Source organism: Rhinoraja longicauda, chromosome 39, assembly GCF_053455715.1.
Source record: "Rhinoraja longicauda isolate Sanriku21f chromosome 39, sRhiLon1.1, whole genome shotgun sequence".
Classification (NCBI taxonomy): domain Eukaryota; kingdom Metazoa; phylum Chordata; class Chondrichthyes; order Rajiformes; family Arhynchobatidae; genus Rhinoraja; species Rhinoraja longicauda.
The window spans coordinates 3,226,981-3,239,480 of record NC_135991.1 but is presented as its reverse complement, the minus strand read 5'-3'; the positions used below and the strand labels follow the sequence as shown (position 1 = coordinate 3,239,480).

At 54.4% G+C, this 12,500-nt stretch overlaps 2 protein-coding genes across 5 annotated transcripts in view; one reads left to right on the top strand and one right to left on the bottom strand.

The window, feature by feature from the left end:
* Positions 1-8,079, bottom strand: part of LOC144611275 (tubulin alpha chain-like) — an 8,977-nt gene extending 898 nt beyond the window's left edge. Inside the window, exons 1-4 of one of the 2 annotated variants that reach the window (XM_078430318.1) lie at positions 8,050-8,079; positions 1,913-2,135; positions 1,641-1,789; positions 195-875 (exon numbers count right to left, since the gene is read on the bottom strand). In XM_078430318.1, coding sequence (XP_078286444.1) covers positions 195-875; positions 1,641-1,789; positions 1,913-2,033 — 951 coding nt within the window. In that variant the 5' untranslated portion in view covers positions 2,034-2,135; positions 8,050-8,079. Of the gene's footprint in view, positions 1-194; positions 876-1,640; positions 1,790-1,912; positions 2,136-5,466; positions 5,479-8,049 lie in introns of those variants that run through there. The other variant, XM_078430317.1, reaches the window with a different exon arrangement.
* A 2,684-nt stretch (positions 8,080-10,763) lies between these two features.
* LOC144611277 (tubulin alpha chain-like) overlaps positions 10,764-12,500 on the top strand; it is a 5,450-nt gene continuing 3,713 nt past the window's right edge. Inside the window, exon 1 of one of the 3 annotated variants that reach the window (XM_078430320.1) lies at positions 10,764-10,827. The gene's annotated coding sequence lies outside the window, so the exon portion shown is untranslated. Of the gene's footprint in view, positions 10,831-12,211; positions 12,233-12,500 lie in introns of those variants that run through there. The other 2 variants (XM_078430319.1, XM_078430322.1) reach the window with 2 other exon arrangements.

The window sequence follows — 12,500 nt, the reverse complement described above, 5'->3', positions numbered from 1 at the left end:
TGTGTTTATCATTGGGCAGGAGTCTCCGAGAAACTTCAATGGTTCCAGGTGACGGCTGGATGTTCAGAACACCGGGTCTCGGTTTGGAAAGAACCTCTCCTGGTCTCGACAGTCGAGAACCGTCTGCAGCAGACTTCACATCCCAGTGAGAGACCCATGTATGGCGCAGGTTTCGGTCAACAATCCCCACCTACCTTGAAACCGGTCGGACACCAGTCCACGAACTGGATGGAGCGCTTGGTCTTGATGGTGGCGATGGCGGCGTTGACGTCCTTGGGCACCACGTCCCCGCGATACATCATGCAGCACGCCATGTACTTGCCCTGGCGGGGGTCGCACTTGAGCATCTGGTTGGCCGGCTCGAAGCAGGAGTTGGTGATCTCTGACACGGAGAGTTGCTCGTGGTAAGCTTTCTCGGCCGAGATCAGGGGCGCGTAGGTCACCAGCGGGAAGTGGATGCGCGGGTAGGGGACCAGGTTGGTCTGGAACTCGAGCAGGTCCACGTTGAGGGCGCCGTCGAAGCGCAGCGAGGCGGTGATGGACGACACGATCTGCGCCATCAGGCGGTTGAGGTTGGTATAGGTGGGCCGCTCGATGTCCAGGTTCCGCCGGCACACGTCGTAAATGGCCTCGTTGTCCAGCATGAAGGAGCAGTCTGAGTGCTCCAGGGTGCAGTGGGTAACCAGCACCGCGTTGTAGGGCTCGACCACGGCGGTGGAGATCTGCGGCGCCGGGTAGATGGAAAGCTCCAGCTTGGATTTCTTGCCGTAGTCCACGGAGAGTCTCTCCATGAGGAGAGAGGTGAAACCCGAGCCGGTGCCGCCGCCGAAACTGTGGAAGATGAGGAATCCCTGCAATCCGGTGCACTGGTCGGCCTGTGAGCAGAGAAAGAGGGGACAATGTTAAGGTTGGAAGAGACGATGAGCGGGAGCCCCGGGAGCGCGAGGTCGGTTGGAGACGGTTGTTATTTCAACCGTCATTGATTTCAAGAGGGCTTGAATTAAAAACAGGAATGTAATGTTGAGGTTCTTTAATGCGCTGGTTAGGACGCATTTCGAATATTGTGAGCAATTTTAGGCACCATATCTGAGGAAGGATGTGCTGGCTCTGGAGTGGGTCCAGAGGAGGTTTCCAAGAATGATCAGAGGAATTAGTAGGTTAAACTATGATGAGCTGTTGTACGCATTGTGCCTGTACACGCAGGAGTTTAGAAGAATGAGGGGGGACCTCCTGGAAACATACTGAATAGTGAAAGGCTTGGATAGAGTGGAGGTGGAAAGGATGTTTCCACTTCTGGGTGAGTCTAGTACCAGAGGTCATAGCACCAAAATAATAGGGCGTTCTTACTGAAAGGAGATGAGGAGAAATTTGTATAGTCAGAGGTTGGTGAATCTGTGGAATTCTTTGCCACTGAATGGTGTGGAGGCAAGTTAGTGGACAGTTTTAAGGCTGACATAGATGGATTCTTGATTAGTAGATGAGTCAGTGGTTATGTGGAGAAGGCAGGGGAATGGGGTTAGGGGAGAGCGATAGATCAGTCATGTTTGAATGGCGGGGTAGACTTAATGGGCCGAATGGCCGAATTCTATTCCTATTCTTTATGACCGGATGACTATGTTGTGAGCAGTTCCACAACCTACCAGCTTCCGGATGCGATCCAGCACCAGATCCACGATCTCCTTGCCGATTGAGCAGTGGCCCCGGGCGTAGTTATTGGCCGCGTCCTCCTTGCCGGTGATGAGCTGCTCAGGGTGGAAGAGCTGCCTGTAGGTGCCGGTCCGTACCTCATCTGCGGTCGGAGGGGAGCAGAAAACGAGTATTAATCAGCGCCGCTCAGACCCCACCCGTCTGATCACGAGGAGGGATTGAGCCAACGGCGAACATACCAGCACTCAACCCTCTCCCATCTTACCGATCACCGTGGGCTCCAGGTCGATGAACACGGCCCGCGGGACATGCTTGCCGGCCCCCGTCTCGCTGAAGAAGGTGTTGAAGGAGTCGTCTCCGCCTCCAATGGTCTTGTCGCTGGGCATCTGTCCATCCGGCTGGATCCCGTGCTCCAGGCAATATAGCTCCCAGCAAGCGTTACCGACTTGCACTCCGGCCTGGCCGATGTGGATGGATAGACACTCACGCTGTAGAGAGTGGGGGGAGGTGGCGAGAGTGGAAGCACGGTTAATTTCGATAGTCGAAGGCTGGCGTGCGCCGCGCGGGCCGGATCGCATTCCCCTTCTCCCGGGACCGCGCAGCTTGGAGGGTGATTTTGGAACTATCTGCCCAGAATCCGCATTCCCCACGCAACGTCTTTCATGGAAGGGGAAGTGGAGCACTACGATCATCCACCCCACAACTCTCCCATTGATAGATGAGCACAGTGGCGCAGCGGTGGATTTGCTGCCTCACGGCGCCAGAGACCTGAACATTCTCCCTGTGAACCGGATGGGTTTTCTCCGGTTTGTCCCTAGTTTTTTAGAACAGTGCTTGGGCACGGGGTAACCGCTGGTCGGCGTGGACTCTCTGGGCCGAGGGTCCTGTTTCCACACTGTATCTCCAAAGTCTAAATCCTATAACAAAGACCCCTTCGCGCTTTGATCGTGTTCCTGGCAACCAGTCGCGCGTGTGTTTCACCATCGCTGACGAGTATTAGTCTCTCCTACCCGTTTTCTTCCTCTTAGTACTGTCGCCTACCGCTTTGTCCATCACGATTCACACTCTCCCGGAGGCAGGAAAGCGCCGCGGATTCCTCCACCACCACCACCAACACCACCCTTGATCCCAGGTGAAGACAAGGGAAAACGCTTCCATTTGCTAACATTACCCGGCCGCCGTACCACGATCGCTTTGAGCCGACGCCCCCACCCAGCCCCGGGAGCACCCACCATGATCTTCCTTCTGGTCTCGCAGCTCCGGACAATGTGTCGCATTCGCCGAACGCGCTATTTTATACCCCGCCCGATGGAACGTCACATTCAGCCTGGCCGCGCTGTGATTGGCTGCCAGCGATCCACCCGTTGGCCTGGAATGTGTAGACAAAGGCAAAGAGAACGCCGATTGGTTCTCAGCACGAGTGACGCAACAAAGGGTTTGGGGCGATCCGTTATTCGAACGTTGCAAGGAACGGTCCGCATCTCGGCCGTCGGAACCGCGGATCATCGGGCGTTTCAATAGTCGCCTTAGCACCGACCCACAACGATCAGATCCTCGCGAAATCACCCCACCAATGCAACCCTCACTGATGAAATATATATATATATATATATTCACCCATTTGCTATGCTTTCTATGTCTCTATGATCCAGAGAGGCAGAGAGGGATACCACAGACATAAAAATAGAGATGTGATGCTGGAGGTTTTTAAGGCAATGGTCCGACCGCATTTGTAGTATAGTGAGCAGTTGTGGTCCACTTGCCACTCCCCAATGTGCTGGCGTTGGGGAGGGTCCACAGGAGGTTTAAGAGAATTATCCTGCGGATGATTGGGTTAACGTATGAGGACCATTTGACGACTCTGGGCCTGTATTCGTTGAAGTTTAGAAGTATGAGGGGCATCTCATTGAAACTTACCGAAGTGAAAACCCTGGATAGAGTGGATGTGGAGAGGTGGTTTGCAGTAGTGGGAGATTCGAGGACCAGAGGCCAGAGCCACAGAATTACCGAAAGTACCGACCGAAAGGAGAGGAGGAGAATTTTATTTAGCCGGAATGTGGTGAATCTGTGGAATTCATTGGTGGCCAAGTCATTGGGGATTTTTAATGTGGGATTGAATGGTTTTTGATTAGGAAGGGCGTGAAAGGTGACGAGAGGAAGGCAGAAGAAGGGGTTTGAGAAGGATTGGTCGATCAACCATGATGGAATTGCGGTGTGGGCTTGATGTGCCGAGTTGTCTATTTCTGGTCCGATGACCAATGAACCGATGAACGCCCGGCAAGAGTACATACTCTGGACAAACATGTCTTCCACCATTTGCCACTCACGGCACTCAGATACCAAAAGCAACATTTATTTTCAACGGGAGAATCCAGTCACAAAAGGCCTGGGTCTTTAACTCCGTGAATCATGATGTCAGTAAACCCACGGGACTGCTTGTTGACTGTAAAAGGTCAAGTGTCCATGTCTTCGTCGACGGATATGCATGGCGAGAGTCCACATCTTCAAGCTCCTGGGCTCCACAGTCACACGGCTACCGCCCCAGCCGACCAAGACGATAGTATCTGAGATAGTACCACCTTCCCGCGTTTGGCCCATCTCCCCCAAACCTATCTACCCACGTCCCTGTCCAAGCGTCCATCCGCGACGGCAAAAAAAATACAGAAAGTTGTGGACGTTGCCCAAACCATCACAATAACCATCCGTCCATTCATTGATTCCATGGACGTTCACGGTGGCGCAGCGGTAGAATTGCTGCCTTACATCGAATGCAGCGCCAGAGACCCGGGTTCGATCCCGACTGCGGTTGCTGTCTGTATGGAGTTTATACATTGTCCCCGTGATCTGCGTGGGTTTTCTCCGAGATCTTCGGTTTCCTCCCAAGCTCGCTCGAACTTTACACACAAAGGGTGTATTTTCACATAGAGGGTTATGGGTGTATGGAACAAGCTGCCAGAGGAGGAGGTTGAGATAGATTTAAACAGTTAGATACGTAGACACAAAATGCTGGGGTAACACAGCGGGAAAGGCAGCATCTCTGGAGAGAAGGAATGGGTGACTTTTCGGGTCGAGACCCTTCTTCAGACTGATGTCAGGGGAGGGGGTGGGACAAAGATAGAATGTAGTCGGAGACAGTAAGACCAGCTGGAGAACTGGGAAAGGGGAGGGGATAGAGAGGGAAAGCAAGGGCTATCTGAAGTTAGTGACGTCAATGATCATACCGCTGGGGTGTAAACTACCCATGCGAAATATGATATGTTGTTCCTCCAATTTGCGCTGGGCGTGATTCTGACAATGGAGGAGGCCTATGACAGAAAGGTCAGATTGGAAATGGGAGGGGGAGTTGAAGTGCTGAGCTACCGGGAAATGAAGTAAGTTAAGACGGATGGAGCGGACGTGTTCAGCGAAACGATCGCTGAGCCTGCGATTGGTATCGCCGATGTAAAGAAATTGACACCTGGAACAGCGGATACAGTAGATGAGGTTGGAGGAGGTGCAAGTGAACTTCTGACTGCTTAGGTCCTTCGTTGGAGTCGAAGGGGGGGTGGTTTAAGGGACAGGTGTTGCATCTCCTGCGGTTGCAGAGGAAAGTACCTGGGGAGCCGGTGATTTTGGTGGGAAGGGACGAGTTGATTAGGGAGCCTCGGAGGGAACGATTTCCGCGGAACGCAGAAAAGGGGTGGAGATGGGAAGATGTGGCCAGTCGTGGGATCCCGTTGGAGGTGGAGAAAATGTTGGAGTTAGATAGGTACATTGATAGAACATGTTTGAAGGGATTATGGACCAAATGCGCGCATGAGGGACTAGTGTAGCTGGGACATGTTGGCCCATTTGGGCAAGTTGGGCCGAAGGACCTGGTCCCTTACTGTATCGCTCTATGACTGACTTCTACATGTGTGCGGTGGAGAGCACATTGACTGATTCCATCACAGCCTGATTTGGCAACTGGAACGCACAGGAGCGAATGAGATTACACCTCTGCCGAAGACCACAATAAATCGCAGAGGGTTGTGGATATAGCGCAGTCTGTCACACACACCGACCAGACTACCCACCATCGACTTCATCTACACTCCATTCTGCCTCGGGAAAAGAAGCCGACATAATCAAAGGCATGTCCCTGTTCCACCCCGGTTATTCCTTCTTCTCCCCGTTCCCGTCCCGCTTGAAAGCGCGCACCACCGGACTCAGGAATAGCTTCTCCACTTCCGTTATTAGGCTTCTGAACTGTCCTTCCATTAGCTAGTGTTCTGTCCGATTTACCTCCCCCTCATTGCGGATATTGGACTAAGTATCTCGAACTGGTGCACTACAATGATGAGAACTGTATTCTGCACCCTGTATCTTCCCGTTGAGAGATGAATTTTAACTGATTATATTTACGTATGGTATTATCTGATCTGTTTGGACAGTATGAAAACAAAGCTATTTATTATAGCTCGGTACACGTGACAATAATAAACCTAAAGCTAAAATGCGGAACGAACGTTCCTCCCATACGCTAGGAAGAATTCAATATTTTTCAACCTAACGCATTCTTGGCCCCGTACTTTTTATTTAATGTGCACTTATTCTATAACGTTATAACACTACACCGATCAGCCAAAACATAATGAACTGATGAGCCAAAACATTATGACCACCCCTAATCTGCTGTTGATCCTCCATGTGCAGCCCCATACGCAGCAGGGTGCGATTCACTGTGTTTTGTAGCACATTCCTCCCGTGACCACCATTAAATTTTTCTGTGACTTGTGCCACAGTAGACCTTCTGTCGGTTCGGACCAGACGAGATAGCCTTCGATGCCCTCGCACATCGATGAGCCTTGGGCACCCAACACCCTGTCGCCGGTTTATGGTTTGTCCTCCTCGGACCACTGTCGGTAGGTACTCACCACTGCTAACCGGGAGCACCCCACAAGCCTTGCCGTTTCAGCGATGCTCTGACCCACTAGTCTGGCCATAACAATTTGGCACTTGTCAAAGTCGCTCAGGTCTTTACTCCTGCCCATTTCTCCTGCATACAACACATCGACTTCTAGAACTGACTGTGCATTGCTGCCTAATATACCCCACTCCATGACAGGTGCCATTGTAACAAGAAAATCAATGTTATTCACTTCGCCTGACAGTGGTCATGATGTTTTGGCTGTTCGGTATATATTCTGCACTCAGGTATTTTTCACTCTGCACCGCATGTTGTACTTACATGCGTTAGATTGTACTCATGTATGGTATGATTTCACTGGATAATGCACACATTCTATCTCGGTATACGAGACAATAATAACAACAATCTAACACCAACTGGTGTGCCAGGAACCGTTTCCGGTGGAACGGTGGGACAATGGGGTGAGGGGTGGGAAAGGTGCAAATAAAATGAGTTGGGTGGGACAGATGGGGAAAGGGGAGCGAGGAGGGTGAGAGTGGGAGATAGGGGAAGGAGGGGTTGCGAAAGGGGAGGGAATGTGTGGGAGAGGGGGCGGGAGAACAGAGGTGCGGAGGGCTAGGAGTATGTTGGGTAAATGAGGGATGAGAAGGTGGGTGAGGTAAGGGGAGGGGAAGGGATTGGTGGGAAAGAGGGGAATGGAGAAGTCGAGGAAATGGGACGGTGTGGAGGGGAGGGGGAGGTGGAGAAGGGATGGGACGAGAGAAATGGCGAGGGTGTGAAAAGGGAAGGGAGAGGAGAAATTGCGAGAATTGGGAGGAAGGGGGAGGTATGAGGAAGGGGAGAGAAAGGGGGAAACTGTGAGGAGAGGAGAGAAATGGTGAGGGACATGGAGGGGGGGGAGAAGGGAGACGGAGGAGAGCGTGACAGGTGGAGAGGGGAAAAGGAGGGATGGGGAATAAAATGGGGATGAAGGGAGAGAAGGGGGAATGGGGAGGGTGGGGGAAATGAGCGGAAGTGGTTTCTGGATAGGGGACGAGGGAAGAGGGGGAAGGGAGTAAGGAAGGAATGGAAGGAAGAGAGGAGTGGAGGGGAGAGGTAGGGGACCTGGAGAAGGTGGGAACGGGGGAGGGGTGGTTTTCTGGATTATTATTGCGGGGGGGGGGGTTCAGAAGGAGGACACACAGATCATTTCGTCCCGTAGCTCCTCTTCGGGCCCACCGGGAGAGGGTTCCTCGTCGCTATAAGGGGGTGGCCAGTCTTGGTGGCAGGGACTCCCGACCACCGCTGTTGCCCCTCCACGCCCTAGCAGGTCGCTGGCCGCTCTCTCCATCTCCCCCACCGTCATGTGACAGGCTTCGGCGATCTCCCGCTTGGCCAGAGCCACGAACCTGGGATCCCGGGCGTAGAGCGCCAGGCCCTCTGAGATCAGAACCTGGGTGGAAAGGAAGAGAGAGAAGGAGAGGGTGAGGGAGGGGGGAGATGGGGCGAGAGAGGGCAGTGAAAGAAAGGACGGGGGGAGAGAGAGAGCGAGAGGAGAGATGGGGAAGGAAGGAGTTCGAATGAGGGAGAGAGGTGGAAGGGAGAGGCAAGAGGGAGAAGGATAGGGAGGAGGGTAAGTCGAGATAGAGGACGGGTAAGGGAGGGGGGAGAGAGAAGGGGAAGAGGGAAAGGGGAGAGGGAGATTAGATTAGCTGGGGTATTAGAAGATGTGGGGGAGACAACAGGCTTCCTACCTCCTCTCCGCGCTCCCCCACTTCCCTGATGCGCACCCTCACTCCTAATCCTAACGCCCTCCCCTCCCGCGCAGTTCGCCGTACATCTCACACCCTTTCTGCTCCGCCCCCTCGCCCTCCCCCCCTTCTTCACCTCTCCCTTACTCTCCTTTCCTCCTTCCCCTTTATCCCCTCCCCTCGTCCTTCTGTCCCTCCGCTCCCACCCGACCACCATCTCACCCCTCCCTTCTACTCTCCCCTCTTCCTGAAGAGGGGATCACATAGACAATAGACAATAGGTGCAGCAGGAGGTCATTCGGACCTTCGAGCCTGTGCGCACCGCCATTCAATGTGATCATGGCTGATCATTCTCAATCAGTACCCCGCTCCTGCCTTCTCCCCATACCCCCTGACTCCGCTATCCTTAAGAGCTCTATCTAGCTCTCTCTTGAATGCATTCAGAGAATTGGCCTCCCACTGCCTTCTGAGGCAGAGAATTCCACAGATTCACAACTCTCTGACTGAAAAAGTTTTTCCTCATCTCAGTTCTAAATGGCCTACCCCTTATTCTTAAACAATGGCTCCTTGTTCTGGACTCCCCCAACAGTGGGAACATGTTTCCTGCCTCTAACGCGACCAATCCTTTAATAAACTTATACGTTTCGATAAGGTCCCCTCTCATCCTTCTAAATTCCAGTGTTTACAAGCCTAGTCCCTCGAGTCTTTCAACATATGACATTCCCGCCATTCCGGGAATTAACCTAGTGAACCTACGCTGCATGTAGAATGGGATATTGTAGGATGCGAGAGGGTGCGAGGCACCCTTTTCCTCCATCGCTCTCCCTCTTCACACCCTCTTCCCTCTTCCCTTCCCCACTCGTCTCCTTGTTGTGCAACTCCACCCATACCCCCTTCCCCTGAGGTGCGGTGACACAGGGTGAGACATTGTAGGAGACGGGTGGTTGGGACTTGCCTTTTTGCCCCCTCACCCCCCCCCCTCACCCCGCAACGTCCCACACTGCATGGTTGAAAATGCAGCCGCGGTGGAACAACGGTTGAGTTGCTGCGTTTCGGCGCTTGCAGTACCGGACACACGGGTTAGATCCCAATCACGGGTGATGTCTGGTCGGAGTTTGTACGCTCTCACCGCGTAGGTTTTCTCCGAGATGTTCGGTTTTCTCCTACACTCCAAAGACGCCCAGGTATGTATGTAATTGCCTTGGTGTGTGTGTAAATTGCCCGTTGTGTGTGTAGGACAGTGTTACTGTGCGGAGATCGCTGGTCGGTGCGGATTCGGTGGACCGAATGGCCTATTTCCGCGCTGTATCTCTAAACTAAACTAAATTACAGTCCCCATTTCCACCTTTACTCGGTCATCCCAGTTCTCCCTCTCCTCCCCCCTCCCCCTCTCTCCTACTCCCCTCTCCTCCTCCCTCTTCCCTCTCAAACCCTCGGTCCCCTCGTCCCCGTCAACCTCTCCTCCACCCACCCTCGCTCGCTTTCCGTCATTGACCCCTCTCTCCCCAACCTTCCCTCATTCTCCCCCCTGTTCACCCTATTCCGCTCCCCCCTCTCCCTCACGATTCAGGACGAGAGGGGATCTTATAATACATATAACATTGTTAAGGGATTTGACAAGATAGATGCAGGAAACATGTTTCCAATGTTGGTGAAGTCCAGAACCAGGGGCCAATGTTTAAGAATAAGGGGTAGGCCACTTGGAACTGAGATGAGAAAAATCTTTTCACCCAGAGAGTTGTGAATCTGTGGAATTCGCTGCCTCTGAAGGCAGTGGAGGCCGATTCACTGGATGCACTCAAAAGGGAGTTAGATCGAGCTCGAGGGTTAGCGGAATCAAGCGATATGGGAAGAAGGCAGGAACGGGGCACTGATTGTGGATGATCCGCCACGATCACATTGAATGGCGGTGCTGCCTCGATGGCCCAAATGGCCTCCTCCTGCACCTATTTTCTGTGTTTCTATGTTTCACCCTCCCCCCTCCACCTCCGCGACTCACCGCCTCTACCAGACTGTCGGCGCTCCCTCGCTGACCCCCACAGATCCCCGTGGGGGGCGGCGGCACCCTAAGGGTGGCGTAGGCTCGGTTGGGGTGCTCGTCCGCCCCGGGCCATCCGTCGGTAGGGTACGATTGGTGCCCCGGCGTTCGCTCCTCCCCTCCCTTGCCCCACTGGCCGTCTGGCTGCACCAAGATGAGGGGGGCGTAGAGGAGGCGCCCGCGGGATTGGGGGGCAGCCCAGGCATAGGCCGATCCCGCCGCCGGGGCGAAGCCCTGGGGGCAACGACAGGGAGAGAGAGAGAGAAAGGGGGATCAGATCCGGATCTGGAAACTCCAACATACTTGGTACCCTACACCGTGCCCTCCCCTTCCCCTCCTCCCCCTCCCAATTACCCCACACTCCCGTATAATCTCCCCTTCTTCATGTCATCCCCCTGACTCTCACTTTCCCCTCCCCCCTCCACACCACTTTCCCCTCCCCCTTCCCTTTTCCCTCTCCCATCGCCTCCCTTTCCTGTCCTCTCCTTTACTCGCTTCTCCTCCGATCCCTTCCCCTCGCCACCATCCCCTGCCTCCTTCCGTTCCCTGTCCCTCTCCCTTTTCCCTACACTACCCTGCCCCCCACTTCCCCTTCATCCCAATCCACACCCTCCTACCCCGCCACTTCGTCATTCCCACTCCGCTTCCCATCACCATTTTGCTTCCCTTTCCGAATCTGTCGCTCCCCGTTTCCCATCCTCCTCCGCTCCCTTCCGTTATTCCACCTTCCCTTACCCGCCCATTCTCCATATCCCTGCCCCTTATCTTCACGCTCTCTCCCCTTCGTCCTCCCCCAGCCGCCTCCCGTACCACTTCCCCTCTCCTTCGCACTCCCTTCTTCCGCTGCGCCTCTCCCCTCACCATTATTCCCCTATCCCACGTGTCATCCCCCCGTCCCCCACATTGCCTTCTTCCTTCTACACTTCCCCCTCATCCTCCTCCCCCTTCATACTTTCAGTAACCCCACCCCCACTTCGCCTTCCCCAACCTCCCTTCCGGTCCTCGCCTTTCCTTTTCCATTTCCCTCACGCCGTCCACTCTCCTTCTCACCCCCCTTCTCCTCTCACTCCCCTTCCTACGATTCCTCCTCCCCTCCCCACGCTCATTTCCTCCCCTCTCATACTGTCCCAACTCATCAATGCGGCAGGTTTACCTGCTTTGACAGAGAACGACGGGTCAGACTTTGTTGCTGATACGTTCCGGGGATAGGAATATCATCTTTGCTTTCTTGTCGGGATAGGCACTGGATTTTGAAGGTTGGTTTCCGACCTGCGTGTGATAACGAGGGGGTGACTGAAAGAGAACACTTCTTCACTACCACAAACAAACAACTCTGGCCTAACTACGTACACCACCCATCAACTCGGATCGATACAGGACTGTGGGATGAGAGCGGGTCAGTTGGATTAGTGTGGGGGCGGATCTGAGGCCTTAGTGAGTGCGCGGGGGCGGTGGATTATGGTAGGGACGAATTGTGGAGAGAGAGAGCGCGAGCACTGGGGTAGAAATAGCGCTTGGGGTAGATAAATGGACAGTGGTATTAGTGCGGGGGGGATACAGGGCCGTGGGAAGGGCAGCGGGGCGGTGGGATTAGTGCGGGGGGATACAGGGCAGTGGGAGGGGGAGCGGGGCGGTGGGATTAGTGCGGGGGGATACAGGGCCGTGGGGAGAGGGCGGGGCGGTGGGATTAGTGCGGGGGGGATACAGGGCCGTGGGGAGGGGACGGGGTGGTGGGTTTAGTGCGGGGGGATACAGGGCCGTGGGGAGGGAGCGGGGCGGTGGGATTAGCGTGTGAATGGGTGCAGGGCTGCGTTGGTGGTGTGTTCTATCTCTTATCTCCTACCTGCCGGTGTTGGGGGTAGCAGCCGTCTGTGAGGGGACTGCCTCGTCTCTGTCTCGACCAGAGGCGAGCCGTGCTCGGCGCGTGTGCCCACCGGACGTGTGTCCTGCGCCTCTGGTACACTTCGTCCTCTCCCGAATCAACTGGTCTGTCAGGAGAGAGACGATATAGTCTTTCTCAGTCACTCCCTGCAGTCCACAACTCAGTACTTCCTCGGCCTCAGGCCTCGGGTCGTTGCCCCTTCAACGCTGCGTTCTGCCCCCCCCCCCCTACCCGTGTAACCATTAGACCACAAGACAGGGGAGTAGAATAGCAACACTCAGCCCATCGGAAGCACCGAAGGAAATCCACGCT